Source organism: Pongo pygmaeus, chromosome 1 (assembly GCF_028885625.2).
Source record: "Pongo pygmaeus isolate AG05252 chromosome 1, NHGRI_mPonPyg2-v2.0_pri, whole genome shotgun sequence".
NCBI classification, from domain to species: Eukaryota; Metazoa; Chordata; class Mammalia; order Primates; family Hominidae; genus Pongo; species Pongo pygmaeus.
In genome coordinates, this window is record NC_072373.2 from 217,688,292 (window position 1) to 217,702,675 (window position 14,384).

Consider the following 14,384-nt stretch of genomic DNA (forward strand, 5'->3'; position numbering starts at 1 on the left):
AGTAGAGCATAAATCTACTGCTGAGCTGCCTGCTGTGGCGGGGGACAGCTGTTGTATTGTTGTAATTGGCTGATTCCCTGAAGTGGTGGTATTTGCTGTGGGGGTTACTGTCCCTGAAAACCCTGAAGAACAACAGCTGAATCGGGAATGCCCCAGTTTGTTGTGGGGCCTGAGGCTGGCCCCTTGCCGCTTTTTCTGACAATAGTTGCCAATTTTTATCATATTTAGAATGACATTGATTAGCCCAATGTTTTCCTTTTCCATGTCTTGGACACAGGCCAGGTGGTTCTTTATCTTTACTCTGTTTATTTAAGACTGGGCAGTTCTTTTTTAGATGACCGATTTGACCACAATTATAACATTTTCCCCCAAATCTTCTAACTGTCCTCCTAAAGCAACTCCCATCATTGCTTGAGCCATTAGCATTGCCTTATGCATAGCTCCTCCAATCCCAGCACAAGCTTTCACGTATTCTGTAATTACATCAACTCCTGCTGGACCTTTTCCTTTTAATGACTTTATGGCTGGTTGAAATTCTGGATTTGCCTTTTGATAAGCCATTATTTCCACAATAACTTTTTGGGCATTATCATCCGAAATAAATTTTTGAGAGGCATCTTGCAACCTTGCCACAAAGTCTGGATATGGCTCTTTGCAGCCTTGTCTAATTGAATTAAAAGAAGGGCAAGCGGTTCCTGGGTCCTGAATTTTTTCCCAGGCCCTGAGACAAATAGCCCTTGGATGTTCAATACCCTCATTCTGCATTACTGATTGTTGGCCAATTTGCTCCAATTTGGACTTGTTCCTAGCAATTGATCTGCGTCTATATTAACAGCAGGATAAGTAGCCTGATTTTTTCATGCCTGTTCTTGTAATCCATCAATCCACCAGATTTTAAATTGTAGGAACTGAGAGGGTGAAAGGGAAGATTTAGCCAACATTTCCCAATCATAGGGAATAAGTCTATTTCCATGAGCAATGGAATCTAATAATGTTCTCATATAAGGGCAGTTGAGTCCATATTGTTTAACTCCTTCCTTCATATCTTTTAACATTTTCATGGTGAAACATTCATATCTAGCCTCAGTTTGGACAGATGCTCCAGCTTGCCCCACTTTCCTGGCCGGTATTGGTTGTAAAATTACCAGGAACTGCCATGCTTCAAGATCTCCCTGTTTTCTGGCTTTATCAATGGTTTCATGCAGTGTACTACCTTTTCCACTAGGTGGTGATGTAGAATTAAACTCCACTAGGTTGCTGGTAAAGTGCCGTGCTATTTGTCATGGGACACACCACTTGAGGTCTGTATTGAACCTCTGGAGATGGCCCATACTGAAGCTCAGCTGGCGGCCGGTATTGATAAACTACCGGTGGTTGGGTCTTATTTTCTACTGGCTGATGTTGTGGATACTGTATCTGAATTGGCATTGCCGGGATAGAGACTCTATCATTTTCTACTTGATATTCTCTTCGGGTTTGCACTTGTCTAACCTGCATGTGAGGTTGTAAAGTTACAGGCATCTGAATCGCGGGAGGAGGAGTTGATCGCCATTGTGGTTTAGGCTGTAATAGCCCCAATAACTCTGGACCTTCTTCCGCCAGTTTTGATGATTCAGGATATATTATCTCCTGTAATTGATTGTAGTCAACACTTTGCGTTGACTGAGCCATTAGTCTCTGCTACATTTTTACAATATGAACTTTCTGTTAATTTCCGGGACTTTGTCCCTGCCTCTTCTTCACAATCTATTACAGAGCTTTCAGGGGCATCAGAAACTGAAAAGCTATCTTCCTCTATTTGAAATGGTTCTAAAGTTACTTTAGTAATGGGCCAATCATTCCATAGTGTAAGAGGGATGATTTAACCTTCCCTACTTGCTTGTTTTGATTCTTTGCCAATTTTCCCCAAATCTTTTAGATCTAAAGTTCCCTGTTTTGGAAACCATGGGCAGAATTGTTCTATTATTTGAAATGGCATAATTAGATTTTCTGTAGAGGCTCTAACTCCCCATCTTCTTAGAAGAATTTTAATGAAGCTGAGATAAGAGGCATATTTACTTTCAGTTTGTCCCATCGTTACCCTGGGTTCTTCCGAGCACACAAGCTTACCGCGTGGCTGACCGTGGACGTACTTGGGAATCTCTCATTGACTGTCCTCAATGTTCATATTTTTAGGGTACATTCACCCTAGAGAAAGGCCCACGTTGGGTGCCAGATGAAGAGGCCAGCCCCTCCACACCTGTGGGTATTTCTCATCAGGCAGGACAAGAGACTGAGAAAAGAAATAAGACACAGAGACAAAGTATAGAGAAAGAAAAATGGGCCGAGGGGACTGGTGCTCAGCATATGGAGGACGCGCACCAGCACTGGTCTCTGAGTTCCCTCAGTATTTATTTATGACTATTTTCACTATCTCAGTAAGGGTAATGCAGCAGGAGAGCAGGCTGATAGTGGGGAGAACGTCAGCAAGAAAACATGTGAGCAAAGGAATCTGGGTCACAAATAAGTTCAAGGGATGGTACTATGCCTGGATGTGCACATAGGCCATATTTATGGTTTTCTCCAACCAAACATCTCAGTGGAGTAAAGAGTAACAAAGCAGCATTGATGCCAACATGTCTCGCCTCCTGCCACAGGCAGTTTTTCTCCTATCTCAGAATAGAACAAATGTATAATCAGATTTTATACTGAGGCATTCATTTCCCAGGGGCAGGCAGGAGACAGAGGCCTTCCTCTTATCTCAACTGCAAGAGGCCTTCCTCTTTTACTAATCCTCCTCAGTACAGACCCTTCATGGGTGTCAGGCTGGGTGGAAGGTCAGGTCTTTCCTATCCAATGGGGTCATATTTCAGACTATCACAAGAGGAGAAACCTTGGACAATACCTGGCTTTCCAGGGCAGAGGTCCCTGCGGCTTTTCACAGTGTATTGCACCCCTGGTTACTCGAGAATGGAGAATTGCTATGACTTTTACCAAGCATACTGCCTGTAAATATTTTGTTAACAAGGCACATCCTGCACAGCCCTAGATTCCTTAAACCTTGATTCTATACAACACATGTTTCTGTGAGCTCAAAGTTTGGGCTAAAGTTACAGATTAACAGCATCTCAGGGCAAAGTCAGGGTACAGATCAAAATGAAGTTTCTTATGTCTTCCTTTTCTACATAGACACGGTAACAGTCTGATCTCTCTTTCTTTTCCCTGCATACACTAGTCTTCTTCTTTAGTCTGCTAGATATGGGAAGGGTGTAAAGAAAAGTTCTCTCATCAATATGACCTAGCCCCCAAAAAGCATGCTTGATTTTTCAATGTGGTAAAGAAATATTTAAACCACGTTTCATGTCTATATGATTATTAGTATTTATATATTATTTTGTTTTGTTTTGTTTTTGAGATGGAATCTCGCTCTGTCACCAGGCTGGAGAGTGGTGGCACAATCTGAGTTCACTGCAACCTCCACCTCCTGGGTTCAAGCAATTCTCCTGCCTCAGCCTCTCTAGTAGCTGGGAGTACAGGCATGTGCCACCATGCCCAGCTAATGTTTGTATTTTTAGTAGAGACAGGGTTTCACCATGTTGGCTAGGGTGGTCTTGATCTCTTGAGCTTGTGATTCTCCTGCCTCAGCCTCCCAAAGTGCTAATATTACAAGCATGATCCAACATGCCCTGCCATATTTATATATTATTGGTAGTAGTTTGCTAAAAGGGAATTTTGATATCTTTATAAGACACAACTAGTTTAATTAAGGAAGAACCACTGCCCACCATGAGGACAGGTTCGGGTTGGTGATGCCCTGAGGCTCCAGGTAATCACTGATGTGAATGTCCCCTTCCAAAGCAGGGGCCATGCCTTGTGCAGTGAAGCTGTGTCCCAGCACAGCTAATGGTCAGAAATGGATTCTTCTGGATGTGCCCATTAGGACTGAACAGGGTCTCAGCATCCGGTTAGCAGGGAGGGACCCTGAGAATGGGCCTTACTCAAGTGACTCACACTCATTGCCCACATAGAATGTTTCCGGCCCTGTGTGTGCATCTTGTGTATATTAACCCACTGATCAGCCACAGAACAAATAAAGGAGGTAATAGATTTGTAAAGAGAAGTAAAGAACAGGAGGGAATTGATAAAAATGAGGAAATTTCATTTGGATGCCTGACTTCCTGGGGCAGGACCTCATTAAAAACACAGCTCAGTGCTTTTGATTTTCTTTTTTTCTTGTCTTTTTTTTTTTTTTTTTTTGAGACCGAGTCTTGCTCTGTTGCCCAGGCTGCAGTGTAGTGGTGCTATCTCAGCTCACGGAAACCTTTGCCTCCTGGCTTCAAGCGATTCTCCTGCTTCAGCCTCCCAAATAGCTGGGACTACAAGTGCCTGCCACCATGCTCAGCTAATTTTTTTTTTTTTGGCCTTGAGTCTCAACCTGTCGCCCAGGCTGGAGTGAAGAAGCACAATCTGGAGATCTCAAGTTCATGGACCAGGGAGTCTGCAGGAGTTTGTTTATCTTGGGCTGGGGGTGCATGGAGAGTAGGTAGGGCTCCTGTGACCACAAACCCAAGGACTCTGGGATCAGAAGGCATCAACAAGAGCCAGGACCTACCCCGGGGCCTGTGCTTGCAGGGACCCTCATTCTCATTTGTATGTGGGCTGCATGAGTGATTTCAGATTCCTCACCCATCCCCATTGGCTTTTCTAGGGGAGATGCATCTATAACACCTGTAGGTAACCCTGTGTAGAAAAAGATTGCAGAACCCACATGGGCCTATGCTGAGTGAGGCTTTCTCCAGGTGGGCACAAAAACCCCTAGCTACCCAGCCACTGCCAGAGCTTGGGGTGGGGGGCCCCACATGGAGGCAAATGCAGGGAGCATTGGCAAAGGCAGGGCTGAGTGAAAGGAGAAGAGGAGCACATGGAAAAGCCACAGGGATATCTGACATTTCCAGGGCCAGAGGCACTTGGGAGTGGGAGAGGCATGGCTCGGAGATAGGTCCAAGGCTTTTTCTGAGCCCTGAGGCCCCAGCAGGTTTACCTCCCTCCCAAGATCTCTCTAGGCTATTGTGCCTGGGAGTCAGGAATGTCTCTGCTGCAACCCTGTGGGAAGGGCATAGATCCCTCAGGGTCTAAAGTTCAACTTTACACATTATCCTCCAATGAGGGCTTTTACCCAGGGACCTCTTGTCTGCAGATCCCACATCTTCTTGCTGGACTCCCAGAGGAAGTTGTCCTACCAGGGACATGGGATGTTATATTTTTCTCTTACATGGAACAAGCTCTGTCAGGTAGAGTTATGCCTTTCTAGGTGGCCGCACACACACACACACACACACACACACACACACACACACACACACATGCTTACCATGTGGTGATTGCAGTGATGCCCAGTGGGCCTGGGGTTCTTCCATAGCACCCAGCTGAAAAAAGCCTCACCTAAGGCTAAGAAGAGACCTGGCTTGGACAAAAAAATACTTACTGCATTCCAGGTGCAGCCTTATCAGCCCTAAGGCTGGGCCAGGGGAAACTGGGAAGGGATGGCCCCTGCACTGGGACCTGTCCTAGGCTCTGCCATCATCCTGGCAGCCTTGGAAGACCAGAGGGGTCAGGTCTTCCTCTGCAAGCCAGGCAGCATCACCACCCAGAAGTCCAGGGTGCCTCCTTAGGTCCAGAGCAGCAGCTGTGGAGTTTCCAGCTTTGTGCCTTGCCATGTTCACCAGCATCAATCAGTATAAATTGGGGAAAATTTCTTAATTACTGCTGGGTCTCTCTGCATTGTGGCCATGTTCCGAAGTCCAGGAGAGATGGGCTGATGGCCTTGGGATGCATAAAGTGACACCGGCCCCATCGGCTCATGCTGGGGGAGAAAACAGAGGCTCAGGAATATACTAGAGAGCCTAAGCAAGGGCCACATAGGAGTTTTGGAATCCCATTGTTGACTGTGGGACTGGAGAATAGGTCAGGTCTTTTCCTGACATGAGTTTCGAAGGTTGCTCTGAGCTTGGCAGCAGATGAGCACCTCGAGAAGAACTGGTGACAGGACATGGTAGAAAAGACCCCAAGTGCAGGATTCTCACTGGGGTCCTGGGGGTGCTGCAGCACCCCTTGAAATGGGCAGGAAGAGGAAGTCAGTCAGCCAGTTCTTTCCAATATTTAGCTTGTTGAACAGCTTGGGGGTTCCACTGAGCCCCTCACCTGAGGGATTTGCCAATCATTTGCTGCCAGAACATGGGCAGGTTTTTCTCTGGCCAAGTCTCTGGTTTATCAGGTTAAAAATGGGGAAATTTGCAACGTGCCTTAGATTTTCCATGAGGAAGGGCTGAGGTCCAGTATGATCGGTACCAGCCGTTTGTTGTGCCTCGTGGATGCTCAGTGAACACAGATTCTCACAGCCATTATGGGTTCTGATCTCACCCTCAGCCTCAGGTTTACAAAGTGGGGCATGGGAAGTAGAAGCCTCACTGGGCTCAGGTGATCCTCCCACCTCAACTTCCCGGGCAACTTGGCCTACAGGTGCACACTACCTCCCCCCGGCTAATATCTTGTATTTTATTAGAGACAGGGTTTCATCACATTGCCCATATTCCTCACAAACTCCTGAGCTCTAGCACTCTGCGTTTCTTGGCTTCCCAAAGGGCTGGGATTGGAGGCCTGAGCTTTCTTTCTTTCTTTCTTTCTTTCTGTCTTTCTTTCTTTCTTTCTTTCTTTCTTTCTTTCTTTCTTTCTTTCTTTCTTTCTTTCTCTCTTTCTCTTTCTTTCTTTCTTTGTTTCTTTTTCTTTCTTTCTGTCTCTCCTTCCTTCCTTCCTTCCTTCCTTCTTTCTTTCTTCCTTTCTGTATTGCATGCTTGCTTGCTTTTCCTTTGGTTCTTTTTTCAGACAGTGTCATGTGGTCACACAGGATGGAGGGCAGTGGCACCCTCTCAGCTCACTGCAACATTCACATCGCGGGTTGAAGCAATTCTCCAGCCTCAGCCTTCTGAGTACCTGGGAGTGCAGGCATCTGCCACTATGCTAGGCTAATTTTTTGTATTTTTAGTAGAGGCGGAGTTTCGCCGTATTAACCAGAATGGTCTCGATCTCCTGACCTCGTGATCAGCCCACCTTGTCCTCCCAAAGTGCTGACATTACAGGCATGAGCCACTGTGCCTTGGTCTGAGCTTTCTTTGTAGGCCTAATGGTGGTGCTCTGATAAGAATCTCTATGTTCAATATTAGCAACAGGAAAGGACTCTAAGAAGGAAGAAACATGAATTATCAATTTAGAGTAGGAAGGGAGTGGGTGAGATTAAGATTTGGATGAAGGGTCCTGGAAAATGACTGGGGCCAATGGTTGCTGGGAAATCTTCCACTGTGGGAAGATCCCAGAGTCTAAAGGAAAGATTTCCAGATGATAGCACCATGACAGGGACATATGGACACTCGTTCATTTCTCTCTCACATCCTGTAGAGCCCACAGTTTCTACCTGGGTGACTTCCAGCTTGGGAAAGTCTCCCTTCCCAAGTCTGGCCCCAATCTTCTCTCTGACCTCTGCTCCAGCTCACATTCTCAGATTCCATCTTTGCAAGCTGGTTTTCTGAGAGGAGCCCATCATTTTTGTGGGTAAACATACTTTACCTTCTAGTAGGGCCAAGACTATACCTGCCCCCTGTGTTCTCAAAGCCAATGTTTTGGTTTAAGAGTCTGCCCTATCTCTTTTGATGATTCTCCTTTTAATTTCTGAACTCAATCTAGGGTGGGTGAGATGGCTGATGCCTGTAATCCCAGCACTTTGGGAGTCCGAGGTGGGGAGATCATTTGAAGTCAAGAGTTCGAGACCAGCCAGGCCAACACGGTGAAACCCCATCTCGACTGAAAATACAAAAAGTGTGTCAGGTTCGAGTGCACCCATAATTCCCAGCTACTCAGGAGGCAGAGGTGAGAGAATCACTTTAACCCAGAAGGTTGAGGTTGCAGTGAGCTGAAATCGTGCCACTGCACTCCAGCCTGTGTGACAGATGGAGGCCAGTCTGAAAATCAGTCAAACAATCAATAAATAAACTCAATCTTGACAAAAGACTTTCAGTCCTGACATCTAGATGCCCACAAGATAACCGCCATGTTTTATATTGTCTTGTTTCCTTTCCTTGATCCCATTAGAACACCTAGTCTCATACTGTCAGTCCCTACCTCACTTGATCACTTTGTCCCGATTTCCTTCAGTGAAGCCTTCACTCAGTCTTGAGATAGATCACACCCTCAGTGGTTCCTTTCTTCTACCTGAGTGTGCACATGATCTGCTATGTTAGATAGCATAAAACCCAGGTGACCATTCGATATACACAGCTTTTTATTCTGTTTTCTTGGGAATGACATCACTATCTTCTTCAGGCTGTTGTAGCTCTGAGACATTTTGACAATTTTGATGGGCCAAACATCCTCCAATAAGGAAACCTTAAGGTTTTTTTTTTTTTGTCTAATATCAGGAACAGATTAATGCCTTCCCTGTATCACTATGAAAGTCATCTATTGCCAAACTTCATCAATATTTGAGAAATTAATGAACGAATGAGTTTTGGACTTTCACCCTATTACTTATTCTTTTACTTCCATAAATGTGTATCTAATTCAATCAGTTAGTCAGAAGAAAGTTGAAAACTCAATCAGGATTAACTGGGTGTGACTACAAGATCTAATCAGGTATCACTTTCTGATTGGAAGCTGGTGATTGAGAAGGGAAGAATGTTGGCTAGAAAGGTCTATAAAAGCTCCTGAGGGTACACAGAAGAAACCCACAGCACTCATACCTGGAGCTACTGCTTGGTTCTCTGAGAGGTCCCAGGACTCTGCAAAGTGAGTCCAGTGCTGGTAAGTCACCACCTTCTTAGGGTCATGCCCATTTGATCTGCAGCCAGCCAGTCAGGGATGGTGACACACATCCCAAAGTGGCACAGAATATTTTTCTGTCTGTTTTGTGAGATGAACAGATTTAGGCTTTCATTTTCCCTCTAAATGTAGTTTTGTCTTCATCCGTCAAATTGTGATTTGTGCTTGGTTTTTGTCATTTTAAAATTCTTAGCGAAGGAATTTTTAAAAATATATTAAAAATTTACAGTTAGATGAATTTTTATTTCTTGACATCTGAAGTTATTTGTTTTTGTGCCCTTCAATTACAGTTCATAGACTTGGTGTTATTGTGATTCTCCAAGTGTGCTTTCATTTTCATGAAATCCTTAAAGGTATCCCACATACCAATCTCAAGAGTGCAGTTTTGCTGAGATTATGGGATTTATTTTTGCCCCTAGGATCTGTCCAAAAGTGGGTAATTGTGAGTATGTGGAAGTGATGTGTATTGGAACCTTCATCTTGGAGTTACAGTGCTCTAGAATAGCATCATAGCACTTTTACAGTTTCTGGTTAATTTTTTTTTTTTTTTTTTTGTGATGGAGTTTCCCTATTGTTGCCCAGGCTGGAGTGCCATGCTGTGATTTGGCTCACTGAAACTTTTGCGTCCCGGTTACATGCGATTCTCCTGCTTCAGCCTCCTGAATAGCTTGGATTACAGGCACTCACCACCATGCCCAGCTAATTTTTGTATTTTTAGTAGACACAGGGTTTCGCATGTTGGCCATGCTGGCCTCAAACTCCTGACCACAGGTGATCTGCCCACCTCCGACTCCCAAAGTGCCGGGATTACAGGAGTAAGCCACTGCGCCCAGCTACAGTTAGCATTTCTCTACATACCTTCCAAATGCTGTGGAATACCATCACACCACTTTTACAGTTCCAGTGAATTATTATTTTTTTTTTCTAGGATGTATTCTGACGCTGTCACCCAGACTGGATTACAGGGCACTGAGCTGGGCTCCCTGGAAACTCTGCCTCTGGGGTTCAAGTGCTTCTCCTTCCTCTGCCTCCAAAGTAGCTAGGATTACAGTCATGAATGATCATGCTTGGCCAATATTTAAATTAATTAATTTATCAATTTGCTTATTTTTGAGTCAGAGTCTAACTCTGTCACCCAGTCTGGAATGCAGTGGTGCGATCTCGGCTCACTGCAACTGTAGCAGGACGAGTCACAGACAAAACTCCTCAGACACCAGATTAAAGAAGTAAGAGGTTTTTTATTCATCCGGGAGGGTCAGCAGACTTGTGTCTTAAGAGACAAGCTCTCTGAAAAAGAAACTCCTAGTCCTTTTAAGGGTTTACAACTCTAAGGGGTCTATGTGAAAAAGTCATAATAGATCAAGTAAGCATGAGGAATGTGACTGGGGGCTACATACATCAGCTAACAGAACAAAAGGTTTTACAGTGCTTTCTTATACAATGTCTGGAATTTACAGATAACACCAGTAGATTTGGTCAGGGGTTAATATTATTATTATTTTAGCCACCAGGGCCAGGTGGTGGTGCCAAGGTCGTCTAGCTATTTATCTTACTTCTGTTTCTTTCCAACTTTTTGCTTTCTCCCTTTTCTCCTGTCTTATAAACTAGGGAAAAGGGGAGGATGGGGAGAAACTGAGAAGGACAACAGGAGAAGTGTTAGCCTCATACCATACAACCTCTGCCTTCTGGAGTCAAATGATTCTTAATTTTTTTATATTTAGTAGAGACATGGTTTCATTATGTAGGCTAGGCTGTTCTTGAACTCCTGACCTCAAGTAATCTGCCTGCCTTGGCATCCAGCAGTGTTGGGATGACAGACATGAGCCACAGCACCTGGTCCATTACTGGTAGAAAGTTTTCAAAATAAAAAATAATGGCATCGATTTTAGGGAGTCACTTTAGTGTTCCCCAGCATGTTCATGCTGTGAACTGAGAATGTAGGCTGTCTGGGGCCACAGGACACTCTCATTCTCAATGCTTTAGGGTGGTAAGTGACAAAAAATTTCTCCTCAAAGAGGTGGAGCTTGGCTTTCAGGATCCTCAGTGGCACTGTCCGGTGGTTCTGGGATTCAATGGAGCAACGGATGAAAGTTAATAAGCCAGTGGTCTCTTTGACCCCTCCCTTCTTACTGTTTGGAAGATACTCTTCTTGGTACCAGTAGAAGCAGAAGTATAGATTGAAGCCACCAAGTGTAGAGTGGAACTGGAGTAAACTGGTAATTTTTCTACCTCTACTAGAGCAATGATAGTGGTCTTGGAGAAGATGAGGTGATTCTGTTTGCCCTGAGAGGGATACATTTTCCCTGCATTTGCCTTCTAGATATTTTCCTTGCAGATCCATCAGGATGAGCATCCAGACCCCACCCAGACTCCTGGAGCTGGCAGTGCAGAGCCTGCTGAGAGACCAAGCCTTGGCCATCTCTGCCATGGAGGAGCTACCCAGGTGCTCTATCTCCCACTCTTCATGGAGGCCTTCAGCAGGAGACTCTTCCAGACTCTGATGGTGAGTGTGAAGGCCTGGCCCTTCACCCACCTGCCTCTGGGATCACTGATGAAGACGCTTCATCTGGAGACCTTAAAAGCATTGCTGGAAGGGCTTCATATGCTGCTAACACAGAAGGATCGCTCCAGGTGAGGTGACCCAGGAGGGCTGGTAGATAGGACTCAGGTGTCCGGGGAAAGAACAGCAGGGTGAGGCAGAGAAGTAGCCCAAGGGTGGCCCAGAGTCTTCTGATGGTGTTGGCAAGGAAGCTCAGGGAGGCTTTGGCCATTGTCCAGATCCTCAGAGAAAGGACTGCTCACCATACAGGGTCCACTGTGGGAACAGAAACCTGCCTTTACTCAGTGGAAGGTAAAGGGAATAGAAGTGGGGACCAGTCAGAATCAAAAAGGAAAAGGGATTGAGAAAAGACAAAGAGAACAGGGAGCACTGAGGACAGGAGTAGCTGATTTATGGTATGAGAATGAAAGCAAAGGTCTGAGACGGGACCTTCTAAATTCTGAGCCTCTCCCTTACTTTACCCACAGGAGGTGGAAACTTCAAGTGCTGGATTTGCGGGATGTTGATGAGAATTTCTGGGCCATATGGCCTGGAGCCTGGGCCCTGTCCTGCTTCCCAGAGGCCATGAGTAAGAAGGAGACAGCAGAGGACTGTCCAAGGATGGAAGAGCACCAGCCCTTAAAGGTGTTCATAGACGTCTGCCTCAAGGAAATACCCCAGGATGAATGCCTGAGATGCCTCTTTCAGTGGGTTTACCAAAGGAGAGGTTTAGTACACCTGTGCTGCAGTAAGCTGGTCAATTATCTAATGCCGATTAAATATCTCAGAAAGTCATTGAAAATAATCCACCTGAATAGTATTCAGGAGCTGGAAATTCGCAACATGTCCTGGCCAGAACTGATAAGAAAGCTTCGTTGTTACCTGAAGGAGATGAAGAATCTTCGCAAACTCGTTTTCTCCAGGTGCCATCATTACACGTAAGACAATGAACTCGAGGGAAGGTTAGTTGTCAAATTCAGCTCTGTGTTCCTCAGGCTGGAACACCTCCAGTTGCTTAAAATAAAATTGATCACCTTCTACAGTGGATACCTGGAACAGCTGATCAGGTGAGAAAGGATCATACACTTTGTATGCAGACCACAGCACCGCCTTGTTTTGTTACAACAAACACTAGAAGGCGTGTAGTGTGTGCCAGCCAGTGGCAACATCACAGTGAAGTGGACACCAGAAGGTCAACACATTGTCCCATTCAGTGTTCTATGTCCTGGAGTGACTACAACAGGATTGCTCCAATAAGGGCATAGGGGTCACCTGATGTAAAAGCTAGAGAAGGACATCATGTACAAGCTAGTTAGTGAGGGTTTCAGCTCTATTGGGGGTGCACATGTGAATTTCCTGTTACAAAGTGTGTTTCAAGTTGAGATGATGTCAAAGAGACAATAGATGAGGGTATGCAAGGAGGGAAAGTGCATCAAACCTGTGCATTTCACAATAGGTCTGTCCTCACCAGCTTAGTGAACACGAATGATCCTGTCTCTAATTCCCTGTCTGTAAAAGGTTGCTTTGAACTCCAGGAAAGGTAATTGACATGGGAAATGCGAGCTTCCGGGATGGAGGTGAGGGAGTAGGCATGACAGTGGTAAAAAGTGAGAGTTGGTTTGCAGTTGCAGGCATGTCAGGGAGCTCCTGCCGATAGGTAAACCTAGCTGATGTCCCTAGACTTTGCTGAGTTGAGTTCTTTGTGCACATCTCCCACCGGGTACCTGTGGCCCAGACTTGAAGTTTTCTGCTAAAAGATGAAAAAAAAAAAAAAAGGCTTTAGAGATGTTGTGGCCTTGAACCAATCACACAAGCAATGGTGAAAGGGCTGAGACTAAAATGGGACTGCTCCTGAATGATCAGGGTCCTCATCATGCAGCAACTTGCATGCCGACCATCATCAGATGGTGGGAACGAACGTGTTTGTTTGAAGCAGGCATTTTCCTTGAGGTTATTCCCCACTACCTTCATCTAGCTGGTGCCATCGCCCAAAACTAACTTCTTGATCTCCACAGGTGCCTCCAGAACCCCTTGGAGAACTTGGAATTAACTTGTGGCTACCTATTGGAAGAGGATGTGAAGTGTCTCTCCCAGTACCCAAGCCTCCGTTACCTAAAGCATCTGAATCTCAGCTACGTGCTGCTGTTCCGCATCAGTCTGGAATCCCTCGGAGCTCTGCTGGAGAAAATTGCTGCCTCTCTCAAGACCCTGATCTTGGAGGGCTGTCAGATCCACTACTCCCAACTCAGTGCCATCCTGCCTGGCCTGAGCCACTGCTCCCAGCTCACCACCTTCTACTTTGGCAGAAATTGCATGTCTATGGACGCCCTGAAGGACCTGCTGCGCCACACCAGCGGGCTGAGCAAGTTAAGCCTGGAGACGTATCCTGCCCCTGAGGAGAGTTTGAATTCCTTGGTTTGTGTCAATTGGGAGATCTTCACCCCACTTCGGGCTGAGCTGATGTGTACACTGAGGGAAGTCAGGCAGCCCAAGAGGATCTTCATTGGTCCCACCCCCTGCCCTTCCTGTGGCTCATCACCATCTGAGGAACTGGAGCTCCATCTTTGTTGCTAGGGAAGGCGTGCCTAGCGGGGTAGAGAAATCCAAAGTTCTCTTCCAGGCACTTGGACACTAAAATCTACTATGTGGGTTCAAGCTATTTTTCTATTTTCTTATTTCCATTTTTAATAATTCCAAAAGTTTTATTGAAGACAATTAGAGACAATGTTTCTCTATGTTGCTCCAGCTGGGCTTATGGGATCCTCCTGCCTCAACGTCCTAAAATGCTGGGATTACTGGGATGAGTGACTGTGTCCAGGCCACATGCAACTTAAAGGAATCACAGGCAAGTGCTCAGTGTTAGGGAAAAAAAAAGATAACAGCAGGGGGCAAGGCTGGAAGAAAATGTTGAAGTGATGTCAATGAGAACTTCAGGGACCCGTGTCCTACAGAGTCAGAAAGAGAAGCTAAAGCTCTGCATTGATGAGAATGTTATCCC

General features: G+C 45.5%; 1 protein-coding gene across 1 annotated transcript; it reads left to right on the forward strand.

The window, feature by feature from the left end:
- The first annotated feature begins 11,192 nt into the window (after positions 1-11,192).
- On the forward strand, positions 11,193-13,960 carry LOC129014063 (PRAME family member 1). The gene is given in 4 exon segments (XM_054451049.1): positions 11,193-11,289; positions 11,292-11,478; positions 11,875-12,453; positions 13,402-13,960. Coding segments are annotated over 4 exon segments (1,422 nt in total).
- Positions 13,961-14,384: the final 424 nt, after the last annotated feature.